Source organism: Desmodus rotundus, chromosome 13, assembly GCF_022682495.2.
Source record: "Desmodus rotundus isolate HL8 chromosome 13, HLdesRot8A.1, whole genome shotgun sequence".
In the NCBI taxonomy this organism is placed as follows: domain Eukaryota; kingdom Metazoa; phylum Chordata; class Mammalia; order Chiroptera; family Phyllostomidae; genus Desmodus; species Desmodus rotundus.
The window spans coordinates 3,604,412-3,618,824 of record NC_071399.1 but is presented as its reverse complement, the minus strand read 5'-3'; the positions used below and the strand labels follow the sequence as shown (position 1 = coordinate 3,618,824).

The window sequence follows — 14,413 nt, the reverse complement described above, 5'->3', positions numbered from 1 at the left end:
TTATTGCAATGAAGAAAATCCTCAAACATATCTCCAGTGTTTTCATGATTTTTTTCTTATCAGTCTGCATTTGTGAAGTAAACAGTTTCCCAAATTGCATCAACACATGCACCGACTTTCTGAAACAGGCCTCTTTACACCCCTGGCAGGCACAGAACGCACACAGGCTCTCTGCTGAAAAGCAAGGGAAGCTTCTGAAATGGGCAGACCTTTGTGTGCCACCCAAGTCCATGGCCTTTGGGTGCCCCGTCGACCCTTATCATGTCCATTCAAAGTGCTATGGAAAATTCCTCCATTAACCACACCGCAAAGACCCAAAGCTTTCCAGGGTGTCCACCCCACTGCCCGCACACGGCCCAGAATGGCTACGAATGCAGCCCAACACAGAATCATAAATTTACTTAAAACATTATGAGGTTTTTTGTGTGTGTGATTGTATGTTGCAATGTATTTAATTTGAGGCCCAAGACAACTTTCTGTGTGGCCCAGAGACGCCGAAAGGTCGGACACCCTGCTAGACAGAATAGTGAAAAAGTTTGTCATCACCTTATAGCCCACCTCTAGCGTTGTCACGAGGCTGGCCAGACCCCCCAGAGAACTGGAAAACAATTCCAAGACACAAAATTCAAAATAACCCACGTGCGTGGTAAACCCTAAGGAATTGCTGGTTTTGTTATTTTCCTTTAAGCAAAGGAACCAAATGTAATCAATCAGGGGGAATTAAAAACCACCTCTTTTGTTTAGGTTAAACTCTTGGAGAAAAGGGGGCATGTGGGCACTCCCTGCTAAAATCAAGCCCCTTCTAACCAGAAGGACTTTAGGTAAGTGTCTTGCACTCACTTGCACCTCTGGGCTCACACATTTCGGATTGTACTTCGGTGTTTGTAAGTTTGAAGACTGGGCCTCTGTGGAGACTTAGTTCTAGTTCTTGAGAACAGCAATGCTGAGGGTGGTAAGGTTATCAAAGGGAACAACACAGCCTAGTTTTTTTTCATGTAGGACCATGGAAAAGCAACAAAGCTGTTCACACCCAAAAGCGAGTTCCTGAGACGGAGGCTGGCATTCCCACGTGGGTGCATCCCCGTCCTGAGCAGTTTCCCTGTTAGATAAAAACGAAAAAATGACCTACTCCTCATGCTGGCTGGGCCAGTAGAACCCTTGTCCTCACCAAATTCCAAAACAGGGGGCAGACCTGTTAAGAAAATTATTGCTCTGGCACGGTTCAACATTCACCTCCACCGAGCCGCCAGACCCCCTGAACTGCAGACCCCGCGCCCCAGCGACCACGCCTCCCTTCACAAGCTCGCACCCTGCTCCCAGCGGGGACGCCCACGGACTGGAAGTTTCACGTCTACCTGCACTATCCACGTGAAGCACGTGTCCTGGGTGTGCAACCTACCAGAAGTCAAGTCGGACCCATGTGAATTACGCGTGTGTGTCCATCATCTTCCCGGCTTCCTGTTACTAAGGTGCTTTTGTGGTTAAGGCTCCCTCCTGAGCAGATCCAACAAACCATACAGACTGGGGTGGCAGGAAAGAGCCATTGCTTAGGTTCACTACTGCAGCTGCCACTTTATAGAAGAAGGCGACACCCTGAAGTTTATTGGGAGGGCTGGGAGCCAAACCCAGTCCCCTGCCCATGACACCACCCCTCCGACCCTTCCCGTGAACACAGGCCCACACACAGCGCTGCGGGAGCGAATGCAGTTGAAGGGGCTGCACTCAATGGGAAACACTGAGCACACGGCAGCTAGGAATCCAAACTCTTCTCAGGGACTCCCAGGGAAGAGCAGCCCTTCCTGGTCACCCTGCTGGCGTAGCTGCAGGGCCTGGCCTCGCTGGCAGGGTTACTGCCTTTGCGGGCATCTGCCTACTCCAGAAAAAATCATGCATTATCATATGTCTGCTCTCCAGATTATTTTTACAAACATCTGGGTTCTTCTAATTTTAACATAAGTAAAATCAATTGATGCTGAGAACAAAGTGAGACGTGACCTCTGTCAGGCTGTGGGCCGCTGGGGAACCGGTTACTTCCATCCGGGAGGGGGACCCTCCGCTGGGAGTGACACAGACGGTGCCTGGGAACCAAAAGCGTCACGAGAATTGCCTGTGAAGTTTGATTCGCCTGCGATCCAACAAGGTGCAGAAGAGAGAAGTGGAGAGAGCCAGGTCTGGGTCCCAGGGTTGGCTCCCTTCCCCGCATGCTGGGACCTGTGAGCATCTCAGCCAACGCCTGGGCTTTGTCTCCTTGCCTGCCAGGAGCAGACGTTTGCAGCGCTCACCTCGCCAGCCCGCTGGAGATGACGTGCCGTGAACGGAGGCATGCGAGGGCTTGCATGTGGAAAGGCACACCAATAAATATTATCATCACCCCGGCAGTTACTAAAATGGAGACCTGCAGAAATGGAGAAGAATTACCAGAGGTGCACTAGGCATGCTCGCGAGAACAGACCTCACTCAGAGGGGAGACCATGCACACTTTGTAACCCTTGGTGGAGAGGCTAAACCACCAAAGATACCACACAGAGGGAAGCTTTTAGGGAACGCATGAGACAAAGGGTTGGCTTAGGAGATTCCAGACTGAGCTAGAATGATTTACTCATATAAAGAGGTATTTAGTCTTTCAGTGGAGAAAGCTGCTAGTCACCCGTAAGGAAGACAAGCGTTACGGGCCTTCCCGAGACACACGGAATACAACTCCGTCACTCTTGGCTACTCTGTGAACCAGGCTTCTCACAAACACCCCCATTAGTGTTCCGGTAACCAGACACACCCAAATGGGATAAAGCGTGTCTACTCCCAAATCACACCCATGTGCATCTGCATGAACGCAAAACTCGGCACAGAGCCATCCTAACAATGCCAGACGCCCTTCCCGCTCATGTCCCAGCCCATTTAAGAACCTGGAAATCCGGAACACTTCAAACACAAATTTCTTACAGACCCTATTGCCTAGTTTTCTTATTCGTATGATACCTCACTCTGATGGCCTTCTGGTCTGGTTTGTTTTGATTGTAAAATTAAGGTTAAGTAGCACATTAACCTTTCCCTTCCAATAAGCCTTTTGATGTTAGTTCTCATACAAAAAAATTAAGTTAACGACCAAAAACAAAGATTCAAAGGAGGACATAAATGAGATACGATTCATTAAGTATAAAAATATGCTGTTTCAAATTCAGAATAATTTAATAATTCTTCATTATTTCGTATGTATCTGGAAATGGAACAGAGACGTGTCCCGATCCCGTCACAAGAGGTAGAATCCCGGCGTTCGGCACGACGTTCCACGACAGGGTCAGAGTGACATTGCGGTTCCCCCTGGAGGAGAGACAGTGAGCAGACGTCAGCGGACACTTGTGGTTCAATAAACACACTCGCTCCAGTGCTGGGCATCCAAAGATTTACTTAGGACCAGCTCTTCCTCACTGGAACCCTACTCTACAAACAGAAGTCGTCTCAAGTCCCCGTGTCTGCGGGCACCCCATGCTGACCCACCCAAGCTCACTCGGGTCCTAGCGCTACCAACCAAGAGCTCCAATGAGTAAAACACAGACTGGGGCAGGAGACAGAAGATCGTGCTTCCAACCCCCAGGCTATCGTCGTCTAGACGGGCAAACCGGAACAACTGAACGTGACTCAAAAGGTCTCTCACTGTCGTTCCTTCACGCTGTGTAAGCAGGAAGCTGAGGCTCCGGAGGAGAGAACCAAAACTGGAAACCTCAGTATCTACCGGGCCAACGTACCACTTCCCCACCCTCCACCCTAACAGGAGCCTGTGCCTCCCCCAGCCCGACCTGCACCAGCGCAGCAGCCGGGACAGACCCTGGGCAGAGCGGGCTGGGGCAGTCCCCGTGTGGCAGGGACCCAGGGCAGACCTCCACCAGAGCCTGCGGCCTAGCTTCCAGGCCACCACCTTCCAGGTCAGAGGTATGGGAATGCTGGCCTTCTTTCTCAGCCTTCCTCTTTTTACCCTCTCCCAGTTTTCTTTAAAAATAAAAATACACCTTTCTCCCCCATTCTTTCACATTATCATTAAATTGTAAAGAAATGACAAAGAATTGCTCACTTGAGACCATTTCCATCATCAAAGAAAAAGTATTTTGTTTTCATATCTTTCAACAGCAGCTTCGGATTATCCCCTCTCAGAACAATCTTGTCCCAAAGGACAACTTGGTTCAGCGCCTACATCAGAGTGAAAATGCATCAGAAAAATGAAAGCGCACCTCTGTCACTTCAAATTAAAAGTGTTGGTAAGCAAATAGTTTATCATCAATGAACCCTACTTGGGGGGATGATTAAAATCTTCGAGCACACAAAATGATAACAACTGGATAGATATAAGAAGGGCGGCAGACTTTTCTTGGAGAAAAGAAAGGTATTTCTCTGAAGGTTATCATTCCCTCTGCAAAGGCAACATTCCTTAGGGTCCTGAAAGCTTCCCACAAGGTTTTGGACCTGCATGCATCCAGGGTGAGGCCCATGGAGAAGCAGAAGGAACTCAACTCCCGAGAAGGGAACACTCTCAAATATCGTTTCTCTATACATTTCCGAGACCCCCCAACCCAGAACGGACCCTGCACAGAGGCAGGGACGCAGTTCCATCATGCAGTGGGCACAGGTCACTGCTGCCCGATTATGTCGTCACAAGGTTTTTCAATCACCGTGGGATCACTAAAGAAAAGGAGCCTTTTTAATATTTTTTCTTTACATTAAAATAAAATACAGGCACACTGCTGTTTTATTATGGCAAGTTTCTAGAAGTCAGACACCTCTTTTAAGCGACTATTTTGACATACGATAAACAAATTGTTTGGAAAATTAGGAGCATGAAATGGAGAGAAAACACATTTGTGGTGGCCAGTAAATCCCAAGAACTTCATTCTTCCTAGACTACCATCCCTCAGCCTGCGAGGCCACTCGCTCAGCGTGTCTGGAAAGAAATGTGGATGTTTCCACGAGGGTTCAATCGGCACCCTACAGACTCTAACACTGGACAGACAGAGCACAAGGGAGGAACTCAGAATCCAGAACTTGGCGAAGTGGAGGAACTTTTTGTGTGTATTCACTCACCAACGCAATAACCTGCCCAATTCCAACCTGCATTAACTTACTAGTCAGGCTGGGGCAAACCGGAATTATGAATATAATTTAGGTGTATCTGTCGCCAGGAAAATGACATATGTATTTGGATGGTATGCTGTGAGACTTGTACAATATTATGTATCAGCTTTTTCTGTTTTAATACTTTGTAAATTCTCATGAGCAAAACTTATTCAACCCAATAATCCCAGGGCCTAACAAAATATCTGGCATAAAAGATATGCTCAAAATAAACGTACTGTACAATGAATTGACTGAAGTGCTGAAAATTACATTGAACTAAAAAAACCAACCAACAGATAAAGTTGGTTAATTTGTCATCTCTTGAAAATGAACCCACCGCAAATGAAACACTCATTTCTAACTACAAGGTCCCTCCACTCCGTGCTGAAGGCCGACGTAAGGTTAACTTGGGTAAGACGAGCACAGCCGCTCATTTCCCCTTTGTATTTTAACTCACTTATCAGAAGCCGTCCCTTTCTACATGTATGTCCTCAGATTTCTGTCTCAGCAGCATTCTACGTCAATACCTCTACCCTTGTTCTAGCCATAGCCGAAGCTCAAAATCAGACTGGACTAACACATTTCTACCACACACAAACAGTGTTTAAACATATTTTAATCTAATAGTTCAATAGCTTCTAATTATAAAACTTCTGATAAACTAACTTATGATTAAAGAGACTATCTTAAGTCCTCATGTTGATAAATCCCATATAACTCCAAAACAAAGAAAAGGTCTCAAGACAGGTATTTATTAGTAGTGTAGGCATGGTCCCATGCGACCACAACAGCTCAAACCACGTGTTATACGTACATGCATATGTAGCACACATCGTACTTTGCCATGTATAATGTGTGTTTTGCCCAAATTTTTGAGGGAAAAATAAGGAGGCACACTATACACGGGCAGTACTAATTTGGTATCTATATAAATGTTTTTAATTCTTTTATTTATGTATATATGTTAAAAGTATAACTCTAGAAAGCGGTAACAATATCCGTATGCAAAATAATACCCTGGAATATGATAATCGGTTCTGTTTCTAAATAAATAAAAAACTGAATTAAAATGAAAGATTTTTGTTTTCCTGCAAGTTTGGGCCAAAAACATGGGTGCGCGTTACACACGGCAGCATTTACACCTGGCAAAATACGGTACATGTAGACATCCACCGGACCGCACAGTGAGCTCAGGGATGGCTCAGAAAGTACCTTCGCAAGTTTCTGACCACATATTTGGGTCACCAGAGTCATAAACACAGATTACAAATTTTACTGACTTAAAATGTCTTAGATGACTTAGATGTGGAGAGAGTATTTTACTCAAAACTCCTAAGGTGGGTGGCAAAGCCACCTCCCATTTCCTCCTGCACCCAAAGGTCAGCAACACCCTTCCTGATTTTACCACAAGGAGTGGCCTCCAAGGGTTTTCAATCACATATTATTTTGAACACAAACCCCCAGCTATGCGCCTTTACTTACAAATTACACAAGTACATAATGCACATTGCTGTTATCCTTCTATACCACTGTTGACAGTAGATGTAAATGTGCATTTCAGTCCTCTTGATTAATGGTGTATTTTCTCAGCCAACTTTGTATATTAGATCTGTCTAGGTTTTTCTTTAAAAATCCTTTAATGGGGCTGAGCAGCTCGAAAGAGGACCAGACACCAACTCTGCCATGTTCCTGCTGCTCCCCTGTGCTTGGATTGGGCCATTAGCATCATCTCCAATCTGTGATTTCTTTACATGAATCTGTTACTCTTTTCCATACTGTGAGGATTAGTTTATTTAAAATTGGATAATATTTGTAATAATACCACTTAAATGGGTATATACTGCAAAACTTTTGCACAAAGCTCAATGGGAGGGAATGAATAAACAGAGATACATAGCCCATTCAACCTCTTGCCCCACAGAATTCCTCCACCTCCTCGAGTATCTGCATGTTCTAGGAAGGATGTACCCAACCCCACCCCCCACCACGTAGGGTCTGAGAAGTAATGTTAGTCCATATAGCACATGAGTAAAGCTTCAGGTCTTTCCCTTTTTAGTTTCAGTCGAGAAATGTACAAATGGATTTGTGATTTCCAGGATGGCAAGGAGCTTGGAAGTGCCACACCAACCTGACATCAAGTAAAAAGGTAAACAAACAAAGATGACCAAAGGAGACAATGTTTTCTTAGTAGATTCACCTCCCTAAAGGCTTGCGATTTTTACTAAACTACTCAGATCAGACATGTTGAATATTTAAAATTTGTATTTTTTCATGAAGAATAAGGTTTTACATATCTATTAAAATACTTCTCTTTATATATACTTACATTATTTTTTGTTGAGTATTCTGCTGATAAATAAAGAAACAACTGCTTAACATTCCAATCAAATATATTCTCTAGATGTAAACAAATTAAGGAGTATAAAATAGACCTTACTTATTCTTAAGTGTTCACAGCAATATTAACCAAAATAGAAAAAAAGATGACCCAGAAACACACTGAGTCAGTAATAAAAATATATAAAAGATAAAGAGGATTTAATATTTCAAGCACACAGGAGTCCACTTAAGTTCTAAAGTAACCAACCATCACAATTCAAACGTAATGATATGCAAACGTACACTAGGCTCAAGTGATTAAACCAAGCACAGTAAATTGTGTGTGGTGCCTGTGGACACATGCCAGGAGAGATCAAAAGCTCTCCTCCGTGAGATGCTTTGGTAGAATACACAGCTGGACACCAATTCAGTTTCATCGGTCTACTGAAGTAAAAAGAAGAAAAATCAGCAGAATTAATTACAAGACTGGTGTCACTAAGAAATGAACTGAGTTCGTGTTTGGATTTTGTTAAGCGTTACATGTAAATGGTTCAGTTATTTGTTACATGTGTTTACATACTGACAGCAACACATTCACATGTATCCACTACGAATCACTATTTCAGAACTGAGAGGTCGAGAATAGCTCTTCTTTTCTTTCTGGACAGTTCTTTTTAAGAACAGGTGCAATTTCAAATTTTAATAGCAGCCTTAAGAAAACTGGACTAAACTGGATGAGACCCAGCATATACACAGCAGTTGAGACATGAGGCAATTTCACTGTAATTGTCCAAACCAGCGATTTCGACCCGTGTGCCGCAAGAATTTTAAAAACGTGCAACTCCTGACAACTTAGTCAGGAACACTGACCTCTCTTCCCTTAGACTGTCAAATTAAAGGATGACAACGGCCAACACAACAAAAGCCATCTGGGGTGAATGCCCTACTTTGAACCATAAATACATAGGTCACAAAACAGAGTTGCATCTTATTCGTCACGCTGCATAAGGTTGTGTCAGATTGGTTAATCCTTGGTGCCAGAAATCCTTCTATGCAAGTACAGGCACCCGATTTTTCAAAAAGTCACTTTGGAGTTAAAAGGGTAGATAATTACTATTCTCTTTGTAAATTAATCAAAATTATACCTAGTTTTTAATATGGCTTACCAACAGCCATTGTGATAATGACCTTCCAAACCACAACAGATGCAATTCACTCTTTAAACATGTTTCTATCATGAGATATGAAGATATACTTTGGGATTGTACGAAATACTCCATGTGGCTGGATGAGCACTGGTAACATTCTTCCTTCTTTCATCCCAACGATCTAATTCTCTCTTTCCAAAATACAGACTCAGACTCTCCTGAAGCTTTCGATTTACAGAACGATTCTGCGAATTTAGAGTATGTTCTCACGGTAAGGGCTGAATCTACAAATAAGTTTCTTCCAGATGTGAACGAGGAGGTATTAACACTATTTTACTGATGAAAACATAGGCCTAGAAATTTCCAAGGCCTGGCTGACAGTCAAACCGCACCCCCCCCCCCAAGATGTGTATCATTATGAAACCGTAGAAGCAGCAATGACATCGTTTCTTAAAGGATATCTGCTGTTACATCAAAGTTTATGAATCCCAGATCACTTCTTTCCCTGGGTCCAGTGAAGTCTTCTACGTTTTTTCTAGAAGTAAAGATAAAAGTTTTACCATCATGCAAACATATCAGCATACAAAATCCACACAATTCCTTAGATCATGGGACAGACAGGATATGGCTGTAGGCCCAGGGGACATAGCAATTCCACAAGGAAGCAAGTGAAACCCAGAGAACCCTGTAACTGTGAAATCAGGACAAACTTTCAAATTCAACATCAAAGTCAGTCTTCAGCTATTTTCGTGTTCCTCAAAAGAGCCCCTAACAAAGCCCAGGGGGAGATAAAAACTGCCCAAAAGAAGTGTCAATGCTTGATGTCAAGCGCCTGGGTGGAATGGGTGTGAGAAAGCGCCCATTCTAGGCGGCAGCGTGGAATACCAAGAAAAAAAAATGACAATTGCTACTCACCGGGTGCCTACTGTGTGCCTGTCTCATGGCCACTACGTGTTTTCACAGTTTTCTCAAAGTATCCAAGTTGGGTGTACTTCCATTTTGGACAGAAGGAAATTAAGGCCCAGAATAGTAAGAAACTGGCTCAAAATTAACAAAAGCTAACAGCTGTTTGGTGTTTACTACACATCAGGCTCTTCAAAACCCCCGGGGTGGCAGGGGCGGGCTCACTTCCACCCAGGATCTGATTTTTGAACCTAAAACACAGTTATCTAACACCTATCACCAGAACAAAAAAAAAAAAAAAAAAGCGGGGATGACGGGGCGGGGTAGGGGTGGATGCGGTAACTGTTCGATGACCAGCGTGATGGAGATTCTGACAAATAACGAAAACTAAGGTTGAAGAGAGAGAACTTGTTAGAAGGTGGACAGACAAGACAGGTAGGAGAACCAGGAAAAAAAAAAACTACGTATTAAAGAAAAAAGTGCTAGAGAATAAAATAATCAAGAAAACAGGCAAGGGCGAAATGCCCACGTCATTCCAAAGTTCTATTTTTGGCATTTTCGCAGATGTATTCAAGCGGTTGGCTCTTAACAAATAAAAGCCAAACCGCAGCAGAGAGCTCAGGTGCCGGCTCCTCTCCGAGCACCCGCACCGCCCTCGCCAACTTCAAAGCGGCTCCAGGAATTCCTGCCACCGAGCAGCCGAGACGGGCGCTGCGGGGGAAACGTCAAAGAGGGCGAGGTCTGGGAGCCGCGGCCCCGCACAGCTGCGGTGCGGGGCGCTGGGGACCCACCGGGGCCGGGGGCCGGGCGGGGCGGCGGGGGGCGGCGGCGCGGCGCGCTGTTGTGTAGCTCCCTCATTGGCCGGGCGTGGGCGGAGGGAAGTGAGGAACAGGAAGGAAGCGGAGGCACTGACCCGAGGAACACTCAAAATTAAAATTTAAGAGCAAGCCCGGGAATTGGTGGCGGAAGGGTGGGAGTTGGAGGGGAAGCCCGCGAGGTTACCCCCAGACGCGTGCCCGGGGGAACGAAGGCCGCCCAGAACGGGGACCCGCGGCGGCTCAGCCTCCGCCCCGCCCTGCCCCGCCCCGGCCGGGACCAGCCGCCCTACTCAGCCGGCGGGCCTCGGCAGCACTCACAGCATGATCCGCGAGACGTGCAGCCGCACCGGGACGCTCCTGTCTTTGAAGGCGGTGGTGATGAAGCAGCCGAAGGTGAGCGCCGCCATCACGCTCAGCGAGAAGGCGAACAGCGAGTTCGCCCGCGACAGCACCGTGTTCATCGCGGCCGAGTCCCCCGAACCCTCTTCCACACGCTCACCGGGACCCCGTTCCGGTCGCGGATCGGCTGCCTGCGATCCGCGCCGCCTGCGCTGCGCGCGTTCCGGGGGCGCGCGCCGCCGCGGCCCCGCCTCCCTTCCGGTCCTCCGGCGAGAGAGAGCGCGCGCGCACCCGCCCCCGGACACACCCACCAGGCGGCGGGACCGCGCCGACAGGCGGAGACTGGGCTGTGCGCGAGCCCGCCCCTTTCTCCGGCCTACCGCCTCCGCCAATCAGCGACGAGCGGGGGAGGGGCGGTGTTTTGCCACGAAGGCCCGCCTCCTCTGCCCTAGATCCACACCGCAACTCCAGCCCCCCTGTCCCCTACCTCTCCCTCGCCCCCCCCGGCTTGTGCAGTCTCGTTTTACGGTGCTGCCGTCAGGTGGTCTAGGACCCTGGCCTGGGGACGGCTTGTATGTCATTAATTTGCACTTAAAATTAGCAGCCAGGCATGGTAGTCTGGAGTTCGACCTCACGTGCTGCATTTGGAAGCAGCACTTTACTCCACACCGGGTCTTCCCGCTGTCGGATCGGTCAAAGCTAGAACTGAAGCCCCTTGGTGGGGAGGGGGTGGAAGAGACCGCCGCGTCCTTAAATCTGCCGGTGTTTGCTTTTCACGTGCGACCTTGTCCGCTTCCTGTGACTGCTGCCTTCCAACGGCTGCTGAAGCGGTTTCAAGCGGTAACGGTTGATGCTATCGATTCCAGTGTATGCATTTAACTGGTAGTTCCTCTAACAGACCTCGCTGGGTTCTTAAGATCAAAGGCGATAAGTGGCCGTGGGGTTGCTGTACAGCACAATGCATAAGAATTTAAAGTTGGCAAGGCGTCGATACCTAATGGCCCTCGGGGCTTTCAGGTTCAGACTGTGTCAATCCTGACCTTAAATAGACTATCAGCACACACCTTTGCTCCTTTCACAGCCAGGGATTTTTGTAATTATAAAAGTAGAACTCACAGGGTCCAGTAATCAGCTCAAATTAATTTTTTTTTTATTTTGTGTTGGTAAACCAAAAGAGGTCAAGAACACCTGGTCTAGAACCTGATCGTTGGCTCCTGTCTTCCATTGATGAGCCCTTGCTGCTTTGCATTATTCATGATCATTCAGTGAACTTCCTGCAGCCATACAGTGAGTGCCTATGTGCGATCTGTAGCTTTGAAAGTACAGCTCTAGTAAGGGACTGTCCCTGCCAAATTAGAATAGAGCCCAGTAGTGAAAAATGGACAGATGCTTAGATGAGTTTAAAACTTACATTTTATCTTCCAGGCAGCCACAGTTTATTCAATAAAGCAACTGTTTATTGGATGCCTGCTGTGTTGCAAAGGATACAAAGATGTATACTAAACACTTTCTACCCTCATGAAGCTTATAATCTTGTAGAGTCAATAAAATAAAGAACAATCTAAAACAGAAACAAATATCAAGGAAGTTACCAGGTACTGCGGACTTAAGAGGAAGAAGAGTTCACATCTGTGGTGATGTGGGACAAAGCAGTATCTGTCAAATATTTAACATAGTTCCTAAACAGCATGGTTTAGATATTCCCATAAGATGCTAGTCATCTATTTTGATGTTTACTAATTAACAATAATTGTTCATTCTAATTACATATATTTGTGCTTTCTCCTTTTTTCTTTATTGATTAGTATTTTCCTTTGTTGATTTTTTCAAAGAACTATCTTTTCCATTTCTTAATTTTAGTTATTTGTATTATTATTAATTTTTAATGTTATCAAATTTTTTCATTTCATGTTTCCTTGGTTTACTAGTTTTAGGAATTAGGTATTTCATTGACATATTTTCATTTTTATTGTTGTGATAACTGCTTTGTATCCTAAAATTTCTGATATATTGTTTTTTAAATTTTGTGTTTCTTCTTTGAGAACTAATTTTAATTGTGTGTGCATGTTTGCTTGTGTGTGTTAAACTTCCAGAAGGAAGGACCTATTTCATTTTGATTGTTTTAAATTAATGTGTGATTTTATTTCATGCAGGCAGAGAATGCTGGTTGTATTATTTTTATTCTTTGGATTGTTGAGATCTTCTTTGTGGCCTAAAATAGCACTTTTGTGAATATTCAGTGTGCACTTGTAAAGGTGATGTATTTTCTATTAATGGTACACAGAGTTTGATATACATTATGAGATCTATCTTATATCTTTATTAATTTTTCATTATCTTGATTTTGCTGGATTGAGAGTAATGTGTTAAAGTCTCCATATTAATGTTTTTTCTTTATAGTTTCTGCATTATGAAATTTGAAAAGTTACATTGTGAAATTTATATAACTTTTATATCTTCATTATGAATGGTAGTCTTTAGCATTAGCAAGTATTCTTCTTTTACTTTTAATGCTTTGCTTTTTGATCCAAATTCTAGCTTGTCAAGTACCAAGATTGTACAGAAGGAAACCGAAGCTGTTATTTATCTAAAGTAATACGGTAGACCTCAAAAGAAAGTTCAGCAGTTTTCCACTAAACGTCTTCTACCCTGTGATGGTTCCCACGGGGAGCCTGATGGCGGCAGTGAGAGGGGCAACGCAGGTGCTTTGTCAGCACTAACTCAGGTGGGAAGCGGTCAGCTGGGGAAGACATGCTCATTATATTTCTGCAGAGTAGGAAGAGCCTAGGATAAAGGTTAAGTTTCTGCCTGCTTGCCTGCAAATAACTATTCTTCACACCACTCATCTAGGAAGAGGGAAGAGTAAATTATTTTATGAGGAAATGCTTAAAATAAAGGTGTGCGCACGTGCAAGTTCTGTCCAGAAGGTGTCCAGCCAGGTACTATGAAAAACGGAGACATTTATTATAGAAAATATAAGATACAAGAAACATTGTACACAGGACAATGACACCTCAGTCCCCTTCAAAGTAGGCACCTTGGGACCTCACAAGTTCTCCCAGTCACCATCAGCTGCCCTGTTGTATTTTCCTGAATCTCATCAAAAGTCTGAAATCTCTTCCGTTCCAAAGGTGATTTTACTTTTGGGAAAACCCAGAAGTAACAGGACCCCAAATCTGGGTTGTAGAGGGGCAATCACCTGGGTGATTTGATGTTTTGCTGAAAAACTCTGCACAAGACATGATGCATGAGCAGGTGTGTTGTTGTGATGAAGCTGCCAATCACCAGTTGCCCATGGCTGTGGCCTTCTGAATCAGCTGAATAGTTTCCGTGGAGGAATATTCAAGCTTAACACAAAATCTGATGCAGAATCATTGCTCTACTCAGTCATTTTGAATGTGATGGCCACACAGTACACATGCTCACTCAATGGCATCTACTGTGCCCACTGACTAGTACTACAGTAAAGTCAGCATTGTTCACACATGTGCACTCCGGTCCACTCTCCGTGGCTGCCAGGTTACATCAATGCCACACAAACCGTTCTCATTATATTAATAATAGCTGGACTTTTTTCTGGACAGACCTCATAGACAGGTGAGGGGTAGGAAAGGGAAGTGAACCTAAAGAGACAAGCATTGCACTCAAATACGTTCTTGCGAGGGATGTGTAAGGGTTAGCACCAAGCTCCCTAAGGAAGTTGTTGCAATGGAGTATGTTACAGGTCCGACACATTGAGGACTCCAGTTGAAAATGTTTTTCAGATGGAGACTGTAAATTATA

The 14,413-nt window shown here is 45.0% G+C and overlaps 2 protein-coding genes across 3 annotated transcripts in view; one reads left to right on the top strand and one right to left on the bottom strand.

Moving 5' to 3' along the window:
* Positions 1-3,162: 3,162 nt before the first annotated feature.
* SPCS3 (signal peptidase complex subunit 3) lies at positions 3,163-10,881 on the bottom strand. The gene is made up of 5 exons (XM_024562660.3): positions 10,610-10,881; positions 9,032-9,105; positions 7,430-7,506; positions 4,067-4,182; positions 3,163-3,318 (listed from the first exon to the last, which is right to left on the bottom strand). The coding sequence occupies exons 1-5, from the start codon at positions 10,750-10,752 to the stop codon at positions 3,186-3,188; spliced, it is 543 nt and encodes a 180-aa protein (XP_024418428.1). The 5' UTR covers positions 10,753-10,881; the 3' UTR covers positions 3,163-3,185.
* The window catches only part of ASB5 (ankyrin repeat and SOCS box containing 5), a 59,316-nt gene continuing 54,790 nt past the window's right edge, over positions 9,888-14,413 (top strand). Inside the window, exon 1 of one of the 2 annotated variants that reach the window (XM_053916438.1) lies at positions 9,888-9,908. The gene's annotated coding sequence lies outside the window, so the exon portion shown is untranslated. Of the gene's footprint in view, positions 9,909-10,545; positions 10,685-14,413 lie in introns of those variants that run through there. The other variant, XM_053916437.1, reaches the window with a different exon arrangement.